Raw genomic sequence first — 25287 nt, 5'->3', positions numbered from 1 at the left:
CTTTACCCTCATATCTAAGGGCAACATCACCATTGTGCTTGTTTATATTGATGATATAGTCATTATTGGCATTGATCCTTCTTCCATTGCTTCTACAAAAGTTTTTCTCCAAGATCAATTTTGAATTAAAGATCTTGGCACACTTAAATATTTCCTGGGCATTAAAGTTGCATTCTCTAGTAAAAGTATTTTCTCTCTCAACAAAAATATGTCTTAGATATTCTTGAAGATGCAGTTGTTCTAAGTATTAAACCAGCATACATCTCGATAGAGCAAAATTTAAAGTTATCACCTGATGTTAGAGAACCTTTGTATGATCCTAGACTATACAGATGCTTGATAGGTCGTTTGATCTATCTCCCAATCACTCGTCCAGACATTATCCTTATTGTCAATCTTTTTATTCAATTTATAAAAACATCATGCCAACCCCATATGGATGTTTTTTTCGAGTCTTAAGATACTTTAAATCGCGCCTTAGCTTTGGTTTCCTCATGCCTGCTTCAAACAACTTCCATCTCAGTGCTTATTGTGATGCTGATTGGACGACTTGTTCCACTACTCGCCATTTTGTTGCAAGTTATTGCAGCTTTCTTGGTGATAGTCCTATCTCATGGCGCATAAAGAGATAAAGTACTATCTCTCACTCCACCGCTGAAATTGAGTATCGATCAATGGCCTCTACCACTTGTCAATTAGTCTGGCTCTAAACTTTACTATCTGACTTGGCTATTCACCACCCTCAACCTATGTCTCTCTATTATGATAACCAAGCAGCACTTTATATTGCTGTCAATTAATGTATTCTATGAGCAGACAAAATACATTGAAATAGATTGTCATGTTGTTTGAAAAAAAACTACAAGCATGCACAATCTAGACCAAATTCCTTCGAAGTGACAACCAGCGTGTTGATATTTTTACTAACACTTTAGGTCGTGATCAATTTTTTTATCCGCTATGCAAGTTTGGTATTACAGCCCTCTTTGAGATTGGAAGAATCCGACGCAGATCTATTATACACTAACTTAAGGGGAGTATTATAGCTCAAAATAATGCACAATCTCGCCTATTTTAGTATATACGAAGTTAGATATCACAATTGCTACATATTGCATGCACAATCTTGGTATATCAGCTCAGATCAATCTCCAAAAATCATGGAATCTGATTGTCATATTCAAATTTAGTATTTGTATCAAATTATAGAATTTTGCTATTGTATTATAATATATCTGGTCCTTAGTATCTTTTCCATAATTATGAGATTCTATTGTTATATTCTACTATATCTAGGAGCTCAACTTTATATAAAGTATATCAGTGCTATGAACGGTACAAGCAATTCAAATCATATTTTCAATACAAAATTCTCAACTATAATCTACCAAGATACCGTCACCGATTCCCGAATCCACCAAGGTGTGCTCTAGGAATCTATTAAAGCTTACATATATTCCATCATACAGAAAGAGAATGCACGAGTACACATGCACCCAAACAGCAAAAACTTTCATGAATTAATTTTTTAAGTATATAAGAAGTGTTTTTATAGGCTCTAAGGCTTTATATCTTGATAGGGATCGATGACTACCGTAGAGTTGACTAAACTTAAATAATTTCAAAACAATATAAAACAAAACCTAATTTTATAATGGGCATTTAAATGCAAACAAACTAGTTAGATAGATTATATGTTCATCTAAAGAGTCAAACAACAAACTACATGGCCTAAGATGGTTTCTTATTTAACTTGGAGTTGAACTGGGATAAGTTACAGATATCAGACGCTATGGTTACTATCATTAGATTTTTAGTCTCAGGCTTTTTACTAATATTGTTTTAATATTTTGTTCACGACTTTCTCATTCGAGTTTCGATTAAAAGAATTTTGGAATTCTCCTTGTGATATTGTTCATCCTTGCTTATCCACTGCATGACCAAATCATCAGTGATTAACGACCAAACCTTCTCTTTATTCTTTGCTTTTTACTGTTTGGCAGTTGTCCTTGGATAATCGAGCATACTTGGTTATCAAGACCCCTGTCCTACTTTTAAACTAGGTCTTAGGATAGAGAATGAAATGGAGGGGAATTGAATTGGAGAGGTCCAAGTTCCTAATCAACAAATAAATGATGAATGAGTGGAGCCCACGAGCTCCATAATTCGTGGATGATTACCGACTGGAAACTGGACCTCTTAGTCTCGATCCAAGAAGAAGTGGATCCGAATTCCGAACCTAGTGACTCCCATTCATGAAAGCAAAAACCAGCGCAAGAAAGCAGATTGCCCTATTAAAACTTAAATTTTATTTTAAAATTAAAAATAACATGATCATCATAACCATTCATCGTCCATCCGGTATTCTAAATTATTACCATTCATCATGCATCTTGATTAGCGACTGCGCTTTTTTCCGGAAAAAAAAAGCATGGATATTTTTTTTTCTTTGGGATGAAAACGGCAATTCATATAGTTCTAATGTGAGTACATTCTGCCAAATCAGAAGAAAGTAAAAAGTACAATGGGGACATGAGCTCTACTGTGAACGCCTAGAGGAACTTTCCGGAATGCTGTACAATATAGGAGGCGATCCAGTCTGCTGCCCTGTTCGCCTCCCGAAAAATATGTGCTATTTGATGCTCACCCAGCTCTACAACCAGTCTACTTGTCTCACGAATAAGTGGATGACCATCTCCATACCTGTCCGCACCCCATATCCACTCGATCACTATAGATGAGTCCCTCTCGTGCACCCGCTCGGCACCGAGCACTCATCTCGCATATGATATACACTTCTAGGTTGCCCGAAGCTCTGCCCCAATTACGGTAAGATCCGACGTGCGACGACCTCCTGCTACGACCAAACTGTCGCGATGGTCTCTGATCACAAATTCAACACTTCTGAACCTCCTATCTGCCGCCATGCTGCCGTCTAAGTTCACCTTGAGAATATTTTTTAAAAAATTTAAATTTACGCAAATATTCTCTTAAAATTTATATTATTTATGTATCTCGTAAAATACTATTTTTTACAAATGTTCTTCATAAAATAGTTCTTATAAAACTATTAATAAAAATTATATTTATTTTAATAAAAAATAAAATAAAATTTTGAAAGTCTTATAAATATTTTTTTATATATCTATCACGATCGTCTTATAAATATTTTTTTACACATCTATCTATTAAAGATATTTTAGTAATTTTAATTTGAAATCGTTAATTTTTTAATGGTATTAGATGACGTAGGTATATATATATATATATATATATATATATATATATATATATATATATATATATATATATATATATATGTATATACAACAAAATAAGTATTTTAGAAAGGTATATAGTATTTACATAAAATTGAATATTTAAGAGGGTATTTATAAAAATAAAATAAATAAATAAATAAAAACTTTGGGTAAGGTAACGGGAAGCGCCGCCGGCCATGGAGGATAAACAAGAAGAAAAATGGGAAACCCTCCCCCTTTAGGTAGAGATATCGCCTTGTCGAAACCCTTCGCGTCGCCTTTGATCGATTGATCGAGAGGAGAGGCTGCTTCAGCGAGCGCTGTTCCAGGTCGGATCCTTTGATTCTCGTACTTCCCTCCTCTTTTCCATCCGAACTTCTCATCAAAGCTTCCATCTTTGAGCGTTTTCGCTCCCCAAAAATTCGATCTTTGCGCTTTTCCAGGGTTCCGACAATCCGATTTTGCTAGGGCTTTTGTCCGATCATTTTTGTTGGTCGGTCTTTCTCGCTGTATCCGTCTGTCGATATTTTTGATTCGGCGGGATTAGGAGCATTAGGGTTTCGAGATCAGTTTGGTTCTCGCTGCTTTAATCTTAGCCCTCGTCGTGGGGTGTCAGTATTTTCCTTTACGTCCACTCGAGCCGTCGGTGGTGGCGCCGCCCCGTATCCCCCGCCCTGTTCCGTTCTTCTTTGTGGCGAAGAAGAAACAGTGTGAAAGAAAAGAAAGTTGAGAGATGGCCACTGCAGCAGCTCAACCCTTTAAAGGAAATTTGAAGGTAAAGGTTTTTTTTTTCTCATTCTAGTTTCTATTCTTATTATTTGCCTTTGCGTTCTGTCATTCTATGATATGAATTTTAAACTGATGGAGGCTGGTAGGTTTCAGATTTTGCTTTGCCCTATCTGCTAGCTTTGATGCTGGCTTTTAGTCTTGTTTTAGAAAATTAAGTTTTGTAGAAAATCAAGTGATATAGCCATCAAATTTATGGAAAATGAAGGGGTTGCAACAAAAACTTTTGACCCATTTTGACTTTAAAAGAATCAATAGTTGAATTTTTTTCCAATGTTTGGGTTTAAAGTTAAGAATGTATGAAGGTATTGGAGCAATCTTTAGCAGATACCTGAAATATAGAGGTGGCTCTCAGCATGTTTGAGAGATATCTGCGAGAATTCTATAATCGTTGTATTCAATAGAATTTGCTTTAGTTCATGTTTGTTTGCCTTTGGTAAGTGTTCCTTTGCAAGGCATAAACTTAATGCAAAGAGGTTTTTGTGATAGACACTGTCACCTATGCTATTGGGACAAGGTCCTTGTATGTGTATTTGTGTGTCAAGGTATCAGGAATGGCTCGGAGTTAAAGTTGAAATGCCATGCAATGAAGTATTCTTTGATATGAACTTCACAGTTCTTTACTAAGTACATCTAGCCGATATGAGTAGGGCATTATTTTTTGGATGCCAACAGAGGTGACATGACATTTGTATCACGCCAAAATTGGAACACCCTACTTTGCCAGACATTTTGGCACTTGCCTTTTTTTTGGATTTTTCTGTCAAAAGACACTTCTAGTGCAAATTCTATCACTTACTAGCAAATTAAATCCTAGCTATATCAAGTGTTCATACTAGTAGCCCAAAGAGGTTACCGTGATTCTGCTAGTGACTTGATCAAAAAGCATATTATTCCTCCACTTATTTAGCCAATTATGTATCTTGCGATTGATTTAAAGTTTCTCCACATGGACATAACATATACCTAGGAGATGGCTAGCATGGTGTTTTGTATAAACATGAAAAATTAAGACGCTAAGGGTAAAGCAGTAAATAATCTAACTGTAGGGTAAATTGGAGCTATCATGATAAGATTTGGGTTGGGATATCTTTTTTTGAAGTTTGTAAAACATATCTTAAAGCATCATGTATGATATAATTGGTCCCATGTCCATTAAGAAAGAAAAGATGCCACTATGTACACAGAATGGTATGAATTTCTATTAAGGATAGGGTGTGGCATGGAAATGTGAATATAACCTTTATATGGTCTCGTCACTCAGGTACACTATAAAGGCTTGAGAGCACAAGATAAAATGCTTAAGACATTTTAGGTCTCTTTGTACAGTCCCATTTCTTCTTGAACCAGGGGGAAGATGTACCATTGGTAAAAGGCTGAAATATAGGTCAACAGATGCGTGGACGAAACCATCTAATCCATTCTTGTGTTTCCATGAGGGCTTCATACATAGTCAAATATAGACCGTTTAAAGGTCAATTTTAGCCATGAGATAGCCTTATCTCACTATATGGAGTGCATAGTTTATCGGGCAATTTTTTTAGCCACTAGGTACTTCATAGGGGACTCAATTCCATCGATGAGCAGTTTAGTAAGAATACACAAATAATTCAGATGTTCATGGGGTGGCGTCCTCCCTAATGTTAAGGATTTTTCTTCTTGAAGATGATGGTTATGCTAGTCAGACACCATTCGAGAGGGAGGCCTAAGGGACTGGTCAAAACTGAAATCCAACGAGACCATGAGTGGTATCATCAAGCATCTCCAATAAATTGTAACACCTTTGCAATATCAGGTGCATTCCAGGTTGAACCTTAATTTTACCAACCCAAAAGTTGCTCAAGTGTTTCAAAGTTCAATTTTTTTCTTTGGATTAGGTAGGTACATAACCCATCACTGAGAAAGGTCGAAACTGATTTAACAACCTCTACCTCTTGAAGGACATAGTGGTCGTACCAGAATTTTTCAATGCACATTGGCTGAAGAGTTAAAAATTATTTTGATTAAAGAAGGTGCAAAATGTAGAATAGTTTCAGGTCATTTGAAGGAAGTGGTTCGACAATGAGATTGGGAGGGGGGGAAACTAATCAGCAGTCTCCAAAGCTCTATTAATATTCTTTATATGTGATTTTGGCCCTTGGAATTAGTACACAAAGTAAATATTGACTAGGAGAAAACAAAGTTTTAAAAGCCTCACCCCTTCCCCCGTTCTCCCTCTCTCCTTTTGAGCAGGGACACAATTAAACTCGCTATGCAAAAACATAAAAAAAGAAAACTTGCTGGCATCAATCAGTTTTTAAGTTGTTCATTAATTTGTAGATCTTGTTCAAATTAGCATTAAAAAATAACTATTGAAATATTGACTAAATGACAAACAAAAAGCTCCACGTATCTTTAATTGGACTTGTGGTGGTTAAAGAAGCCCATGGCCATTGTGCTGGACTGCTGATTTCTGCCAAAACAGCTTGATAAAGAATGCAGATGAAAGACTAATACCTTGAATAAAATATTCTATTTCAGAAATATTTTGGGTAAAACTAGTTTCATTTGAGTAGTCTAGCGCATCCATTTTAGTAATCTATTTTTTGGGTACAGTTCCATAGAGGTCATCCTGCAATAGCTTGTATTAGGTTGTTCATCAGGACTTTTGATGGCAGGAATATGTTTTATAAGCTGATTGAAGAACAGCATAGTGTGATCATTTATCATTATCTTGGACTTCTTGTTCTCTGTTTCATTGGATTCTCTGTATCTTAATAGAAAACTCAAGTTCATATAACTCATCTGCTTCGTTATGTGCCTTAATCATGCCACCAACATGGTTAAGGATGCTCTAAATTCTTCAGAACCCGGCATGAGGATTTCTCAAATAGGTGCCGCTTATCAGGCTCCCATTCTTTGGCCATATTTCATAGATTTACCCAGCGATTGAACATGTATTAAGTAGGAGGTTTCCTCATCTTGCCACTATTAATCTTTCCTATCTTATTTTGTAATCCTATGATTACTTTGCAGGCTATTGCATCTCTTTGGCATAGCTAATAAGGGTTTTGTTTTATTTCAATGCTCAGCCTTTCATTTATTGAAATTCTTGTTTAGACAGGGTTCTGTTTTCTATTTTAACAATGATGGTACTTCTGATTTCTTCTCATATATGTGCACCTATTTGGCTAGATGCCTATTAGGACTTGCATTTGTGGACCGAGTCCAATCCTGGGCTAGGCATGATTGAGCCACAAGACTTGTAGTACTTGCTATTCTGGCAGCTGCCTTACCATTCTTGTTGCTTTGCAATTATAGAGTCAATATCACCATCTCACGAATTGTTATTTGCATCATGCAATTATCTATCCAATATCACCAACTGTAGCAACAAAATTGTTTTCTCTTATTATACTATTGTTCTTGTGGCTTGTTTATTTTGTGACAGAGATTTACAATCTTCAGCAATTTTACCAGCTTCAAGGGTATTATTAACTTATGTAATAATCTGAGCTATTCCAACACAAACTTAGTGCATTTATAATGTCTATGCACAATAAAGCAGAAGTGGATTAATGAGGACGCCGTGCAGTAAAATTCCATATAGTAGTTACCTCTGTTGGGGCCAAATCAAATACTGCGTCAACTCCATGAGGAAGCTCCACTGCCGCAAGATCTGCGGGTTTCCCCGAATGTAGGATTTTGGATTCCGACGGCATTTCGATGCTTTCAACGAACGTGGAGTGAAAAAGGTTTTCGATTTTGAAGGACTGTAAGGGCCTAAACCGCATTTCAAAGAGGGCTGAAGGAGACTTTTAAGGCTTCGCAAGAGAGGGGGCTTAAATCGTGCCTGTAACCGACCGTCCGATTTGGTATACCCTGAACCAGCATGGTTTGGCAAACCTTGTTGGAGAGGAATCTTACAAGAGTTCTGTCTATTAATTGGCTCTTCTAAAGAACAGGATTTTGCTGATTCCAATTTAATTACCCTTAAAAAGCAGAGAGGAAGTTGATATATTCTTTTTTCCCTTTCCCTGGGTTTGGAGAATTCAATTCGCTCGTGGCAACCCCTGCAGTTCAAACCCTCTCTGTCTGTTTGGCGTCCATCACCTCTTTTCTCCTCTGACTCCATAGATCTGAGTTTTAACGGGTGCATATCTGCTTGCTTAACACCTGAAATAAGGCTAAATTTTTCTTGTTGAAGCTTTCACTTCTTAGACTTTCTAATGTTTACGATACAAACTACTGATATGAACCACTTAACCATGTACATCTGGTTGGAGCAGGAACACCTGATCACTGTAAACTTCATCATATCAGGAATATGTATTTGACGCATTGAATTGACATAAGAAAAGTATACTGATGAATGATTGAAACACTAATGCCTTCTAAACATATCAATGCACATGCTCAAAGGTCGTTTGTCATTTCATGGTAGATATGGTTAGCTAAAATCATAGTTTGTTCTTGTTTTGATTATTTTCTTGACTGAAACACCTTGTTTATCCTGAAAGTGAAACATTTTGACTCACCTTTTGCTAATATTATGCAGAAAGCACTTGCTGGCCTGAGAAGAATCAATTTAGAGGGCCTGCGTTGGCGGGTATTTGATGCGAAAGGACAGGTAAGTATTTGTCCTGTTGCAATGAACAAGCGTATCATTTATGGTATTCTTAATAGAATATATTTTGAGATAGATATGATGAACGCATCACTTACCAATCTAGAATGCACCTTCTCAGGTACTTGGGAGACTTGCATCACAAATAGCAACTGTGGTTCAAGGAAAGGATAAACCAACATACACGCCAAACCGTGATGATGGAGATATGTGTGTTGTGCTTAATGCAAAAGATGTTTGTGTCACAGGGAGAAAAATGACTGACAAATTTTATCATTGGCATACTGGGCAAGTTCAATTGACAGTCTTTGTTTATCAAGGAAATTTAAATTGGCTTGTTTTTTAGTTTATCTGATTCATCATGTTGTTTTACTTTTGTAGGTATATTGGCCACCTGAAGGAAAGAAGCTTGAAGGACCAGATGGTGAAGGATCCAACTGAAGTGATTCGCAAAGCTGTCTTACGTATGCTTCCTCGAAATAAATTGCGTGATGTAAGTGATCTTTCTCTTCAGTTCTTTCTTATGCCTGTCATTTAAGTGATATGGTGTTGAAAAATCAAATCTTGATTCTGTTTCATCTATATCTTATAAACCAGTTACTTATGCCCCCATGTTGATGTGTAAGTTTCGCACTTTAAATTTACCCAACATAAAATCAGAGTTGTTCATGCTAGGCAGGATTTTTGACTTGAGTTTACTAAAAACAAACTAAATCCTGCTCTACTTTAGTTTCAAGATAAAACTTTGTAGGAAAAATCAGTTTTTGCTTTTTCAAATATCTTGTTTTGTTTTACTGAAGTCAGCCCTGGATCTTAGGTGTAAAAGACTAAGCTTCCCATATCAAAGTATCAAGTTTGCAAAGTTGCTTTTTTGTAGCTTGCTTTATTATGATACATGATGATGTAAAATCATCTTGATATTTTCTTTTTTATTATTATTGTTGTAGGTCTTGTGATAGTAATTTCAAGACACAATTCTGGTTGTTTAAAAGTTGGAGCTGAAATGTAACGGATATCAACCATTAAAAAATCCTCAAAAAAATTGCTATTCAACACATGAGCTTCTTATATATTAGGCTAATCGGATTTACAATGAACCTATCCATAAGTAGATCATCAACAACAATTAACCCTGTGGATTACCCATCATCTAATTGCCTTTTAGATTATTCACTTGACACAATCATGAATAATTTCTCTTCCTAATGTTGAACCTGCTTTCAATGTCAAAACTAAATGTAGGACAGGTTATACTTTTCACACAAAATTGGTCACTTCCCTCAAAATCTCTAATTCAACAAATTACTTGCTAAAACTTTTGATGCGCAGTAGTATCAGTCAAGGACGGCAAGGGAGTCCTCTCCAGCCAGACTTTGACCAAGGTTTCCATAGTGTCTCACCATGGAGAAAATGCTACAAGTATCAGCGAACTGTCATCTGATATATATATATATATATATATGTGTGTGTGTGTGTGTGTGTGTGTGTGTGTTTTTGTGTGTGTCTGTGTATGTATTTGCTATTTGCTTGAGTATTTTTTTCTTGGTGAGTACAAGGGGGAAGAAGAAGCTAGAGATGAACAAAGGATCCCCCCTTAGCAGCATTTTTCCATATAAAAGAAGAAAGGAGGGAAATTATTTAGCCAAACTCTTGGTTCACAACTCTGCACCCTGACCTGAGTTTAACTCATCAAACCTTATATAAAGATATGTAAACCATTTTTAACTCCATGTAACAATTTGCAGCCAAAGGTTTTCTCCTTAAATGACCGCAAAGCAAAATCCCAACCAACCCTTTGTGACGCCAATAAAATGGAGAGATCTTCCACATTCAGTTTCTTGTGTCTTTGAAAGGTTTACTCATTGTTCATGTTATTATACTGACAACACTCACTGATAGACCATGTGTTTTGTTCAGGACCGAGATCGCAAACTAAGGATATTTCCAGGAAGTGAGCATCCTTTTGTTGATCGTCCTCTGGAGCAATATGTGATGCCCCCTCGGAAGGTACGTGAGATGCGACCCCGCGCAAGGCGTGCACTTATACGAGCTCAGAAGAAGACAGATCAGAAAAACACAAACACCAAGACACAAAAGGAAGACAAAGGCCAGATCAGCACATGATATGTCCAGTTCTCCATTAAGGATTTTGGATCTTCCATGTTAAGAAGAAACTAAACATAGTACTTGGATTTGAGTCCAACAGTCAGGAATCTACATTTCATAGACGGTTGGGTTATGCATAGTGTAGTTGAGATTTTGTTAGCAGCATAATGCCCGAATAGAATGTGACTGATGCATTCTTTTCAGTTCATTTGGTTTGGAGATGTAATTTTTCTATGCCAAACATCCTTGTGACTTCCTCCTCTGTTCTAATTAAACTCTGGAATCAAATACTGACCAAACAAAGCCGGTAATGATCCTATTGCGCAGATCCACATGTTGTAACCTGCTTGACAACTGCAGGTACTTTGTTTAAATCCACTGCTAATCTGCTCTTTAAGATGCATCCCATAAATGCCTTCTGAGGTTGTGGAGGCATAGTGTTGCTGGATGAACAGCTTAAAATTCTATGGCCTTGCAAGTACTTGGGGCATTTAACACAACCGAGACTTGAGTACTTGGCTGCGAATTTGCACATAATTTGGCAGTGCTGCTTAGAGAAGCATGACTTCAGAATTTGTCGAACAGCTTGTTGGTGTATGCAACACCCAAAAGTATTGGTATTGCTTGCATTAAAGCATGGGAGCTTCCCAAGAGCATTCTAAGCAATGCTCAATTTTACTGAATAAAAAAATTATAAGATGAATTAGGAATGCCTGGTGCCTTTCTCGACTTTTTTTTTTTTAGTGCAAAAAAAAAAAGGTGATCTGCTTGTGTTCTATCACAATCCACTCCCATGACCTGCTAAAGCAAGCATGCAATTCACTTTTATCAAACGCAGGGATGAAGCATGTCTCATAAGCAGATACAGGTGAAATTGCAGTTGTGACACGATATAGGGATAAACAACCACTATATCGCATTTTTTTCTAACCTATTGGTTTTGAAAAGCTAACTTGATTGTGCTATTATAATATTTACGATCATCATTCGCAATGCATTTCATTTGGCTTGTTGGCTCTTTTGTGCCTTGGAGAAGAAACCAGTTCCGTATATCAAAAACAACCATCTTAGCTTAAACTGCATATGGGCACCAATTTCGATAAGGTTCAGGCCAGGTTGAAATAGGTTAGACTGGTTAGAACTCCAAACCTGAATATAACCTATTTAACAAATAGGTTGACTAATGTCAAGTTGTTTATAATCCATACCTATTTATGCGAAACCTAAATATGTTTATCTCAAATCGATTGTAAATTGGATCAAGCTTGGCCATCTCTACCATAACCTTACTCAACCCAATACGTAAGATTTATTTTTATGTCTTCAATTCATATATTACTTACTTATATGCTGTATATGATTACTATTTGGTAGGATTTGACTTAGATTGAGATTCTGATTATGTCTTCAATTCATAAAAAGCCAAGTCTTGATAAATTCATACATACTTTGCTGTTCCTAATAGGTGACCATGAGGTATGGTAGGTTAAAAGACAAATAATAGTATCTTTACATCCTACCAACTCCAACATTGAAAAGCTTTGATAGACTTTTTTAGAAAGCTTAATCCATTCCCTTGATAACTGTTCAATGCTATTGAGCAAATAAAGAAAAGCTTTGACACAAGGCATAAATGAAGCACATCCTTTCAAGCTTTTAGCAATTAAGCAAGTGCTAGGATGCACTGTCGCTATGCTTGAAACTCATAGTACATTGGAGACTGTCAAACTAAAAGACTTCATGATCTAGACATGAAACACGCATCATAATTTACATTTGGAGGTAGAAAGTGCAAGTTTTCTCAATTCCCTCCTCAAGATCTTTCCAGCTGCTGATTTCGGTATTGAGTCAACAAATGCAACTTTACGTATCTTCTTATATGGTGCGACCTAAAACAAATGCATGCATTGCGTAATTGTTAGCCTTAAAGCTTTTGTTTCCTTGAGTATAGTCACTTCTGTTTCATTCAAACAAATCAAAAAAAAAATGATTGGAAGTTCAAATTTTCATATTTAATGCACACCTTCTTTGCAACAAAATCAATAATTTCTGCTTCACTGAGGTTGCTTCCAGGTTGTCTCACCACAAATGCCATTGGTATTTGCCCTGCTTCTTCATGTGGGTACCTATTTTTTGCAAACATCCAATGATGAGAAAACTAGATTGAAAGCTGCCCAAAGGAAGCTCTTTCCAATTACCCCTTCTACCCTTCGCTGTCAAATGACCATCAAATAATGGTAGAGAAAAATAACAGAAATTCTTACTATGTCTGAAGCAAGCCTGTAGTAGCCAGCACAAATGCATATAGTAGTAAATCACTGATCATTATTAACTAATATTTTTATAAATTAAAATTCTACAGTATCCATTTTTTCTTGAAAAACAAGCTGGTTCCACTACCATATTAATGCGTTAACTTGCACGCGGATAATGCATCATATACAGCATAAATGTGTTTTAATGAATATTCAAATCATATCTTGTGCATACAGTATATGCACCATAAAATTTAGAAACTGCTAAATGCCATAAAGGTTTTGACCAGAAATCAAAATTTTTTAACATAAGGTACTTGGGAGATGCTAAAAAGAACAATATCACATAAGCACTAGAAATGAAATTTTGTAGATAAATGAAACTTTTTGCATGTAATCTTCAAAAAAGAGAAGAGAATGGCTAACTTTTTTATGATGATATTAGTGTAGAATTATGATACTTTAAGCACTAAGAGACCATTTCAAAAGTAAGCTGATTCATGAAACAACGTAAGGACTTAAGGAACATAATTTTAGGAAGAACTTTAACCAAAACATTATAATTGTTACAATATATTTCCAGGTGACATATGATTGGAGCATTATCTTTCTACTTAATATTTAAGTTAATCATATTCACAGATCAATTCTAACTTATTATCATGAACTACTACGTGAGGATCTCTAATACCTTAACCTTTTTCTGTCCACCATAATTATAAGTCATGAAAAGTCTCCTATGCATGTCACCATAAGGATATATAGCCTGGCATTGCGCTACTGAAGAAAAGATCAATCTCTGCTACATCCATTGCTTTCACATTTATAGTTTAAGAAGTATACTAGCAACACAGTTAAACAAAAGCAGAAGCCGTGTAATTAATTGAGGTTGTAATGTTTAGAAACCTACGGAACTACAGCAGCCTCCACAATTTCTGGTAAGGACTGCAGCAAAAGCTCCAATTCAGCAGGCGGAACCTGCAATATGGAAATCATGCTAAATGAGTAAGCCTGTATGTATACTAAACATGGTTAAAATCTATAGATAAGCAATCGCACACCTGGTAAGCCTTGTATTTGATCAACTCCTTCAGCCTATCCACGATGTAAAGAAACCCATCATGATCAAAGTAACACAGATCACCTGTCTTCAGCCAACCATCAGAACTGAATATGGAAGCATTGGCTTCATCGTCACCAACATAACCTGACAACAAAAATCGACTAAATGCTGCACCTAATGTAGTCAATGCGCAAAAGAGGCCTTCTTGCAGTTTTTGATTCTTTAGGCTCCTATTTAAAAAACTACATAACCACTTATGTTCCCATGGAAGCGGCGAACTGGGGACAGACCTAATTTTTGACCCATTGCACTTGTCAATGCAAGCCTTTACCATTGCACCAAGCAACGATCCCCCTTCTTTAGGTTCCCATTAGCACTGTCTTAATCTGTACGCCTACATGATCAAGTGCTCAAGTGTCCTAATTTTCTAAGAATTCACTACACATATTACCTTTCATGATGGCAGGACCTCGGACCCATAATTCACCTTCTTGGGCAACTGATAAAGCCTCACCAGTGACTGTGTCTACAATTTTTGCTTCGACATTAGAAGAGAGGCGTCCAGCAGACCTCACATGACAGCATTCATCAGGACCAACCAATATGGAAATTCCTCCTGCCTCAGTTGAACCATACCCCTGGATAGATCAGAAAAGGATGTTCAAATCTGGCCTATTGAAACTGTGTACAAGAACAACAGGCAAGGCGGAAATTCTTTGTCAGTGTTGTTAATATTCCTAATCTAAGAAATATATGCCTTGTAAAAGTCTCTAATGATCTTGTAAGAAGAAAGACAAATGTTTTTAACCATTGGAGAGACATACCTAGAAAAAGAAGCCTTGATAGATATCAAGCTTCTTTATATGTACTAAAAGAAAGCAGATCGACAAGCTGGTTTTGCTTGCCATAAGCCTCTGCAATTCAAGGTTGAATTGTAGAGGGTCAGTTTGAAATCAAGGGTTATGCTTTTCATTGTGGATTGGCAAACAATAAGTTTCCTAATACATGTACTATGGCTGTCACACAATTACAGATCATTTCTTCAATTCAGAGACATAATAAGTCGGAATTGAACCTCTTTAGTTCCAATCCAAACTCTGAGAGGATTCAAACTCCACATATCATTTTATGAATAGCTCCCTAAGTCTCAGCCATAATAACTTGTAAGTTGTAAGACCGGTTTCAAGAACTACCAACGCCAAAATAGGCACTTTGGCCGCCAAATTATTCTCACAAGACCTGGTTCATATCTTTTCGGGCAATGTTTCTCAATAGAGGTGCTACCAAGTCAAGCTGAGTCAAGTAGCTAGAGGCTCGAGTTCAACTCGATTCAAAATACTCAAGCTCGAAATTCGATTCAATGTCAATCGAGTCTTAGTATTCAAGTTTGAACTTGACTGAATCAAAAAAAAAAAATAGATAAAAAAGTAATACTCAAAATCAACTTGAGTCGGCTCATATTAAGAGACATACTGATTTCAAGCTCAAATGTGAGCCTTAGTCATAATTAAAAAATATAGTTAAAAAATAGAAGTTATATCAGTTTAAAAAAATAAGAATAATATATTTTAAATATTAAATCAATAATATATTATAAATAAAAAATATTATTGAAAATATATATACTAAACTAAACTCGCAGGACTGCAAGCTAAGTTTTTTAATGCTCGAGCTCGAAAGTTCGAGCTAGTTGATGCCGGTAATAGTCTAAGTTGAGTCGAGTTTGAATCCGAGCCGAGCTCCGGCAGCAGGCTCACTCTTTCTTTTTTTTTTCTTTTTTTTTTCCCCCGCTTTGTTGATGTGTACCAAATGAGGGTTGTATCTTTCACACCAAAGAAGGATTCGTCCTCTTCACTAATCCACCGTTGGATCGCGTAACGGTTGCTTTCAAGCAACGCAAGTGTCGATGAAAAATTTCAGAATGCTTTGAGAGCTGTGCGGGATGCTGCGATCCAACGCTAAACATCGCAAAAGTCAAATCCTTCCTTCGCGAAAGATACAACCCGAACCCGGGTGTACCTGCGAGAGCTCCACGCGAGGGAACCTCGCCATGAACCGCTCCGCCGCCGCCGGGTGGAGCGGAGCGCCACCGCAGACCACGCGCTCGAGCGCCGACAAGTCAAGACCCGCTGCCACCTCTGGCCGCCCCATTGCCACCACCACGGGCGGTGCCGCCGTTATCTCCGTCACCCTGTGCTGCTCCGCCGCCCGGAGCATCTCCGCTACACCCGCCCGGCCGCCGCCCATCAGCACCATCGTCGCCCCCAGCACCACTCCCTTCAGAGCCACAACGAACCCCATTGTATGGAACATCGGCGCCGTCAGCAGCTTCACCTCCGGCCGTCCCTCCCGCCGCGCCGCATAAAACCCGGCCATCATCGCGATGAAGCTCCGGTGCGTCAGCGCCGCCGCCTTGACCCGTCCGGTTGTCCCCGAGGAGAACAGGATGGCCGCCACGTCGGGCTGGCGCACCTCCGCCGCCGGAACGGCGGCCGATGCGGCGTTGGAGGTGAGGAAGGAGTGGAATTCCAAGGAGTCGAGGAGGAGGGTGGGTAGGTGGCGGGGGAGGGCAGCGGCGGTGGAAGAGACGGCAAAAGCGACGGTGGGTTTGGATAGGCGGACGAGGCTGGCGATCTCGGAGGGGGTGGAGGCGGGGTTGGCGGGGGCGGCGACGGCGCCGATTGAGAAGAGAGCAAGGTAGAGGACAGGGATCTCGAGGCGGTTTGGGGAGAGGATGAACGCCACGTGTCCGTTGGAGAGGCCGAGGTGGGCGCGGAGGGAGGCGGCGAGGGAGCGGATCTGGGAGAGGAGGTCGGGGAAGGAGACGGCGGCGCCGGTGGTGGCGTCGAGGATGGCGGGGTGGGAGGGGAGTGGGGAGTGGAGGAGGGATTCGGCGTAGTAGGCGGCGGAGAGGGGGACGGAGGGTGACGGCATGGCGGCGGTGGGGCGGAGGCTGCAGAATGTCTTGGTGACGCCGTCAAAGCCGCTCCTCGGGTCGACGGACGGAGGAAGTGACGGTGACCGAGGATCGTCGGCAGTCTCCGCCATGAGAGAAGGTTGGTAATGCTTGGGGGTGGTGGTATTGATATCGTGCAAATGATATATATATATATATATATATATATATATATATATATATATATATATATATATATATATATATATATGCAGGAGTAGAAACTAAAAGGTTGAGTTTATTATTATTATTATTATTATTATTATTATTATTTGTTTTAAATATTATTTTAATAATAATAAATATATTATTGCTATGGTGATGATGATGATAACGTCGGTGATTGATGATGGAAGTGATATCAATATATTACCACAATTTTAGTTGAAAGGGTTCTTTCCTCCGCTCCATTTGCTAATTTATTGTCACTGGCGATTGGAAAGAATTTACGGATAAATTATATTATGTTACATCAACATGCAGAAAGTTTTCAAGTTTATTTAATTATAGGGAGTGGGAACTGGGAAGGTTGTCTTGTCTGATGTGGATCCCATGTGCGTGTTTCTTCAGTGTTGTTGGATCAGCGATCGGGAATGATGTTTACCATCCATCACCTGGTGTCGGAGGCCAAAAGATACCCTGTAAACTTTTGATAGATTTTATTATTTCAGTAGTCTAAACAAAAATGATGACAACTTTTTTAATTAAAATCATCTCATCTAACACGCAGTCTCCAATTGCAGAAGTGGATTTCTCAACCAACGTAGTATTGTTAATTATTAGTAGCTACCATCATCAAATGCGTTGAGAGAGAAGAATAAAAAAATATATATATTTTTGCCTGTGTATTACGGTATGCAAAAGTAGCTTTTATATAGTACTAAAAGACGGGTGAATTTTAGTAAGATTGGCTAAGTTTAGTACAATCAATTTAAATGGAATTTGATAAGGACGGCTAAATTTGGTACAATGACCTACAATGATTCCAACATTTTTCCTCAAACTCAAGGTGGTAAAGTGAACACTAACTTAAATTTAAAAGCAAGAGATTGAAAGATGTCAGGATGATGAGCTTTGGTGAAAACGTCCGCAAGCTGATCATCATTGTGAGCAATTTGAATTGAACTATGACTGTCGCAATAAATAGGAGTGCTCGACTGCTGAGGAGCACCCATATCCTGTAGAAGCCAAAGAAGTTCGGAAGTAGTATCAGCAAGAGCTCGATACTCAACCTCACTGCTAGAGCGAGCAACAACCGTCTGCTTCTTGCTTCGCCAAGAGATGAGAGAGTCACATAATAGAAAAAGAAAACCAGTGGTAGAGCGGCGATCAGTAGGGTCACCGGCCTAATCAACACTAGAATAAACCTGTAATGTCAAGAACAAGCGAGAAGAAAAATGAAGTCCATGAAACAAGATATCATTCACATAGTGTAAGATGTGAAAAACAACTGCATAGTAAACAGAGCGTGGAGCCATCATGAACTGGCTGACAAGATGTACAACATAGACAATATCTGGCCTAGTATGAGACTGCTAACAAGCTGTCGGTAAAGGATAGCATCTGGAAGGAGCTCCCAATCTGTAGCACGGAGCTTGATGTTGGACTCTAAGGGACTATCACTTGTCTTGCAATCAGTAAGACCAGAACAAAAAAGGAGATCAGAGGCATACTTGGCCTAGGTGAGGTAGTAGTCATCAAATGTAGGAGATACCTCCAATCCTAAAAAGTAATTGAGAAAACCAAGATCCTTCATCTCAAAGTGCTAACTCAAAAACTACTTAAGCTCATAAATACCAGAAAGATCGTCACCAGTAATAATCATGTCGTCAACATAAAGTAGTAGAATGGTGATACCAGTAGCAATCTGACGAATGAAGAGAGCAGAGTCATAGGAGCTATAAGTAAATCCAAGCTATGCAACAGTGGAGCTAAATTTGGTGAACCAAGACCCTCGAACTTGCTTGAGCCTATACAAGGCTCGTTGAAGATAGCAAACCTTACTCGGATGATAAGAATACCCTGGGGGAGGCTCCATATATACCTCCTCAGCCAAATCACCATAGAGGAAGGCATTCTTTACATCCATCTAAAATAAAGGCCAGTGGCATGCCGAGGCCACAGCTAAAAGGGAGCGGATGAAGGTAATGCGAGCAACGGGGGCAAATGTCTCCTCATAATCAATGTCATACTCTTGGGTATATCCTTTTGCCACCAGACGTGCTTTATGTCGTACTTCAAAACCATCAGAGTTAGTTTTTATCTTGTAGATCCACTTGCAACTAGCTGTAATCTTTCCAGAAGGAAGACCAACCAAATCCAAGGTATGAGTTTTGTGAAGGGCATCGAGTTCTTCGGTCATAGCTTGCTGCCAAAGAGGATCAGAGGAAGCCTCACGGTAGGTATGAGATTGGTGTAAAGAAGCACGAGCAGCATAGCTATAATAATCACGAAGATGAGTAGGAAGTGCTCTTACCCTAGAGGAGCGGCAAAGGATAAAAGAATTAGGCTCAGAGAAAGACAACTCTGGTGGTGAAGTGGGAGGACCTGCAAAGAGATTAGGAGTGGTAATAGTGCCCAGTGCCCATCGATAGATCGTCATTAGAGCACACTGGTCTTGCATTAAGGTCATTAGTGTCTGGTAGCAAGTTCACAGAAACATCAGTGAATATCGGTACATGACCCTGGAGTGAAGGTGGAAAGGAGGACATGGTGCAAAACATCTTATGCTCCCAAAAGGTGACATGGCAGGATATCAAAAGATGTTGATCAATGGGATCATAGCAGCGATAAGCTTTATGTTCTATATCATACCCTAAGAAGCAACACAAGCGGGATCTAGGTTGTAGCTTAGTATGCTCATGAGGCTGGAGAAGAATGAAATGCATGCACCCCAAAACCTGAAGGGAGTGGTACTCAGGAATTTTTCCATAGAGAAGTTTATAGAGCGACTTATTCTGTATTCTAGGTGAAGGAGTGCGATTAATAGTATAAACCGCAGTGAGAGCTGATTCGCCCCAAAAAAATTCTGAAACAGATGCAGAAAGTAGGACTCGAGTAGTATCCAAAATGTGCCTGTGCTTACGCTCAGCACGCCCATTCTGTTGGGAGGTTTCAGGACATGAACGATGTGGGATCGTATCATTGTGTTTCAAGGTGTTGAGAAAAGTGGATTCTCTATACTCTATGGTATTATCAGTTCGAAAAATCTTAATTGAACAAAAAAATTGGGTCAGAATCATTTTCTAAAAATTAATATAAATTTGTGAAAGTTTAGACCAGTTGCACATAAAATAAAACTATGTGTATCGAGAATAGTCATCAACAAAAATCACAAAATAATGTAATCTCCTCATAGTATGAGTAGGGGCAAGCCCCCAAATATCAGAATATACCAAATCAAAAGGTGTTGAAGAATTTGAGTCACTATTAGGAAAAGATAAACTAGATTGTTTTCCAAGTTGACAAGACATACAATTAAATGATTCAGGACTCACAGAACCTAAATGACCACTAAAAATTAATAAGCGAATACGAGACACAAAGGCATGCCCTAGTCGAGAGTGCCAAAGACAGAGAGTAGCTGACGACGTACGAGATGGAGTTGTAGCCAACATATTGATTGGAAGATGCAGAGAAGTGAGCTCGAATAAACGACCAACTTTACGGGCAGTCCCAATGATCTGTCCTGTTTGCGGATCCTACACCACGATTTGTAAAAAGTAACTCAAGACCTAGTTCACAAAGTTGTCCGACAGATAACAGATTTAAAGATAATTTGGAAACAAGGTATCAATGACAGATAGCTGAGGAGTAGAAACGGAACCATGTGACTAACATGCATATGAGAACCATTGGCAATGTAAATTGTAGGTGAGTGAAATAATTTAGTTGTGGAAGTAAGAAGAGAGGAATCAGAGATTATATGGTTACAACAAGCAGAGTCAAGATACTACGATTGGTTATCTGAGGTGGTAGTCAGAGCTAAAAAGAGATTGGCCTTGGATAGAACCTGGATAAAGGCTTCAACCTCTGCAGTAGAGAGAGATACAGTTGGGGGAGAACGGTCTACAGATGAACTATCCGAAGATTCTAAAGGAGCAACAGCAGTCTTTGGAAAAGAAACCTTCTAGCCAAAATATTTAGGACATTTCCTGCTCGTTGATCTTATGACCCCACTTCTTAAACTAGTTGCATTGAATAGTGCAGTTAGAAGATGTGGGCCGAGTAGGAGGTGCAGAAGGAGTGGCCAAAATTGGCTCCGAGGTAGGCAGCCTCATAGTGGAAAACTTGGTTTTTTTGGAAATGAGCCCACTCAGCGCACTCTCTAGAGTCGGCAAGGGAGAACGATGCAATAAAGCAGCACGAGTGCTTTCAAATTCATCTCTGATAGCCATCAAATACTGAACCAAACGCATACCATCTCAATATACCATAAACTTCTTGACATCTTCAGGATCGATTAGTTCAGGCTCACACAAAGAGAGTTGATCCCAAACATAAATTATCTGAGAGAAGAAATCAGTAATAGACTGACCTAGTTCCTATTGCATGCGATGAAGTTTGGTGGAGAGTTGATACTGCTGAGAGAGGTCGGCTTTGTTGTACCGATGTGCCAGTAAATCCCATGCATCTTTGGCATTCTCAATCCTCTTAAGAGTATTGCCAATGGAGACAACACTCGTGTTGGAAAGCCAGAAAATGATTATGAAGTGTGCACTTTCCTAGTTGGCGAGATAGTTGTCAAAAACATCTTGTGGTTATGTGCACTTTTTTAGTTGGCGAGACAGTTGTCAAAGACATCTTGTGGTTCTTTCTCTCCTTTTTTGGGTTTGTGCTCGTCACCAGTAACAAACTTTAAAAACGATTTCCGCAAAGCCACATATGCATAGCATTAGACCATGCATTGTAGTTCAAGCCATCGGGAATGGTAGAGGTGAGTTATGTCACTTCTTTGGTGTTGGATAGATTTTGTGCCATGATTGGAAAAAGTAGTTGCTGTGGTGGCCAACAATGGCAAAGATGTAAATATATAGTAAACTCTGCTGCCTTTTTTTTTTTTTTTTTTTGGGTACAACTTTGGGGCTTCCATTCAAAGACTCACGGAGTTGTCCGGGACCTTGCAATACGCGATGGCCACAGGGCACTGCGGGGATCGGAGTTGGCGGAGATAGGCCTTCGGTGAAACTAATGAACCCAATACCAAGGAGAAGCTCTTTATGCTCTTCTTATGGTCATCCCGCGGCTGAGGTGGAGGAGACTCGCACGCAGAGAAGTGATGGAGAGCCTTAACGGGTGGAGAAGAGAATAATGCTTGTTTCTCATGGTGGGGAAGATGGCAGACAAGTTGCAAGCGAGCTGGCGTACAGGGAGAGTGGAGAAGCCACGGAAGTGGGGTACAGTGACGTTGGAGGGGAGGAAACAATTGATGATGACCTGCGGAGAGACGGGGTTTGCTTTGCTCTGCGAAGTGAGGTACGGTGGTGTGGGAGGGGTGCATGGAAAGAGAGTTTAGACGCGGGAGGGGACCCGCCTAAGCACCGTTGGTGCGCCTACGGGAGAAGTGAAAAGAGTTATATGATATAGATCTGAGGCTGGTTCACATAGAACTTCCATCCACATTGTATTTTTTGCTTTGTTCTGATTTAAAAGAATATACTCATATTAGAACTATATAAATTATTATTTTTTTCAAAAAAAATTAAGCCTACGGTATAGATCTGAGGCTGGCACATGGGGGCGCACGCACTGATATGAACCTCCAGACTTTTAAGAGAAACGACGAGCAAATTAACAGCCTTGGCTTGATACAATAATAAAAAAGAAAAATGAGAGAAAAAAACTATATTTCTCTCTGTGTGTTATAATATATAGGAGCAACTTTTATATAGTACTAGAAGGCTAATGAAATTTAGTAAGGCCGACTAATTTTGGCACAATTAATCACACATCAATTAAGATGAAATTTGGCAAGGTGGCACAATGTCCTACAATGGCCTACAATGATTCTAACAAAATGCATATAAGAGAGAGAGTTTAGGACATCATTTATTTTGAATGACCAGGTACAATATTTGCTGGACAATTATCACGTGATTTGGCTTCCCATGAAAACATACCAACATATAAAGAGCAAGAAAAACAAGAGAAAAAAAAGAAGCTTCCAGATAGCATCCTTAATCTGCAATTTATTATTATTTTCACAGATGGTGAGAATAATTTGAAGTCTAATGAGTTCAGCCATGTCCTTTAATTGAAAAGCTTTTCAGTAATTTATCTTGCCAGTGGGTCAGGATTGTTTCATGAATTTGAAAATATAAACCAGTGGGTCAGGATTGTTTCGTGAATGAATGTGATATTTTGGCATTTTTCAAATGCAAATTCACTAAAAGCATTGGCCCATTAGTCAATTTTATGTGGATGGACAAGTATCAGAGATGCTCCTTTTTGATCACCAACGCAGCTTAAACAACTTAAAAGAGCAGTAGATAATCGATCTTTCATCAGATAAACACACTCTTCTCATGGTGTCTTGGGATAATATTTGTCTGCGCAGCTGCATAAAAGCATACTAATAATGAGAGAGAACCAATTCAAGGATGAACCGCAAAGTGAAAAAGATGGTGGATAACACCACAGTCTGCTACAGAGATGAGATTTAGTGAATCATGCGAGATTTTATTAAATAGTAGAATATAATCAGAGTTGCATGTGAGTTAAAGTGGAAACAAAAATAATAGATAACGCCATAGCTGCTTGCAGTGACGGCATTTAGTGATTCATGCAAGATTTTATAAGCACATCGAGTTGCGTGTTACTTAAAGAAACAGGAATATAAGATAATATTTAAAACCATTTAACACCCTATTATACGACTTCTCGTGAATCATGATGGGGAAAAAAAAAATCCAGTCAACTTGCTTCTTGGTATGATGAGGGAAATAAGGACAATGACAACGAGGGGCCCAGAAAATTATCTAATGTTTGGTGGCACACATGTGAGTTTAAGTTAGCATGGACCACCATATTTCAGGTGGGAGCAATATTTTTGTCAGTTTGCTTGATTAAGTGGCATACTTCACGATATTTTCGTGTTATTAAAGCATTTTCGTGGACCATACATCTTCATTGCTTGTTTTTCTTGAATCTTCCAGGTATCAGCAAACTAATTTAAACAAATGGATTTTAATATTGTAAGGCAATTATAGTATCAGTATCTTCATTAGATTTACTCTTTGTTATTTTATACAAAGAGTATGGAGCATTGCTCAGGCACCAAGACAATCATTAGCTTCCCATGCCTTGTCATTGGCTAAATCTCATGCGTTTATCCCACAATTTGAAGGCAACTGGACTCTCCGCGTTTTCGAGGAACAAAGCTGTCTCATACTAAGACTCTCCTGCTTTTCGCGCAGTTCTATTACTAATGGAAAACCCATCTTGAACATCTAAATTCTCATCAAGCCATCTCCGAGTAAACCTGCCGCCAGGGTTTTTTTTCCCATTTCTACCCAATAAAAGAACTGTTCACGGTGTATACTGCAAAGCCTGACAGATTTTACCATCGGTCAATATACCACTTTCATGTATTATTAATGGCAACAGTTTTTGCCGTCCTAAAGCATTAACTACTTATTAACCTTTCAAATATTAACTATAACTTCCAATCGTTCGGTAACAATCGCTCTAAAATAATAACCAAAAAATATTTTTTGAATATCCAGCAGAAACTAAACGCACACACAAATAAATTCCAGCATACTCTTCTTATTTAAGCTCGTACCTTTTCCCCAGGCTAAAGACCCAATTCCGACTAACCCCTAGTTAACATAAATCATATATTGGATCTACTTTAATATTATTTATCATAATTCAAAATCTCACTCAAAAAAATAACTAAAAAATATTATGTAATTTTTTTTTAATTTTATATTAAAATCTAAAATCTACTGATGCAATAGGGCTAAGCACACTGTTGCACGGATCCTTACATCAGCAATTTCTCAGTAAACAAAGCATCCCCTCTATTATTGCTCTTGACACCATCATACAGGCGCCACCCTCTGCTTCCAATATACTGTGCATAAAATAGATACCTTTTATTGAAACTTTCAAAAGAAAAGTAACCTAGAATTTTTAAAAAGAATTATATGATTTCTTTTCCCAAAAGAAGCACCAAAGTACAATAACAGAAGTGCAGAACCTCCAGCTCAAGAAATCTCCAATTTATTATGGTAAATCAACTTTCAAAACGA

General features: G+C 38.5%; 2 protein-coding genes across 3 annotated transcripts; one reads left to right on the top strand and one right to left on the bottom strand.

The window, feature by feature from the left end:
• Positions 1-3419: 3419 nt before the first annotated feature.
• LOC103719870 (Ribosomal protein L13 family protein) lies at positions 3420-11084 on the top strand. 2 transcript variants are annotated; one of them, XM_026809535.3, is made up of 6 exons: positions 3441-3589; positions 3704-4035; positions 8584-8655; positions 8774-8940; positions 9034-9145; positions 10570-11084. In XM_026809535.3, the coding sequence occupies exons 2-6, from the start codon at positions 3994-3996 to the stop codon at positions 10774-10776; spliced, it is 600 nt and encodes a 199-aa protein (XP_026665336.1). In that variant the 5' UTR covers positions 3441-3589; positions 3704-3993; the 3' UTR covers positions 10777-11084. The 2 variants fall into 2 exon arrangements, with proteins under 2 accessions (XP_038989687.1, XP_026665336.1); XM_039133759.2 differs by having other exon boundaries at positions 3420-4035.
• Positions 11085-12334: 1250 nt separating this feature from the next.
• LOC103719869 (4-coumarate--CoA ligase-like 7) lies at positions 12335-17181 on the bottom strand. The gene is made up of 6 exons (XM_008809324.6): positions 16096-17181; positions 14528-14714; positions 14075-14220; positions 13924-13991; positions 12782-12884; positions 12335-12647 (listed from the first exon to the last, which is right to left on the bottom strand). The coding sequence occupies exons 1-6, from the start codon at positions 17122-17124 to the stop codon at positions 12522-12524; spliced, it is 1659 nt and encodes a 552-aa protein (XP_008807546.1). The 5' UTR covers positions 17125-17181; the 3' UTR covers positions 12335-12521.
• Positions 17182-25287: the final 8106 nt, after the last annotated feature.

The sequence above is a fragment of the Phoenix dactylifera genome, chromosome 4, assembly GCF_051530095.1.
Source record: "Phoenix dactylifera cultivar Ajwa chromosome 4, Ajwa_hap1_PhDact_Kaust_v1.1, whole genome shotgun sequence".
NCBI classification, from domain to species: Eukaryota; Viridiplantae; Streptophyta; class Magnoliopsida; order Arecales; family Arecaceae; genus Phoenix; species Phoenix dactylifera.
This window is presented reverse-complemented; position numbering and strand designations above follow the sequence as displayed.

Bases quoted from the DNA above. Each gene is read 5' to 3' on its own strand.
- LOC103719870 (XM_039133759.2), top strand. From the start codon at position 3,994: ATGGCCACTGCAGCAGCTCAACCCTTTAAAGGAAATTTGAAG. The intron at 8,941-9,033 runs GCAAGTTCAATT...TTACTTTTGTAG, and splicing joins TTTTATCATTGGCATACTGG to GTATATTGGCCACCTGAAGG. The intron at 9,146-10,569 runs GTAAGTGATCTT...TGTTTTGTTCAG, and splicing joins CTCGAAATAAATTGCGTGAT to GACCGAGATCGCAAACTAAG.
- LOC103719869 (XM_008809324.6), bottom strand. From the start codon at position 17,124: ATGGCGGAGACTGCCGACGATCCTCGGTCACCGTCACTTCCTCCGTCC. The intron at 12,885-13,923 runs GTAGGTTTCTAA...TGCAAAAAATAG, and splicing joins GTGGAGGCTGCTGTAGTTCC to GTACCCACATGAAGAAGCAG. The intron at 12,648-12,781 runs GTGTGCATTAAA...CATTTGTTTTAG, and splicing joins TTGATTTTGTTGCAAAGAAG to GTCGCACCATATAAGAAGAT.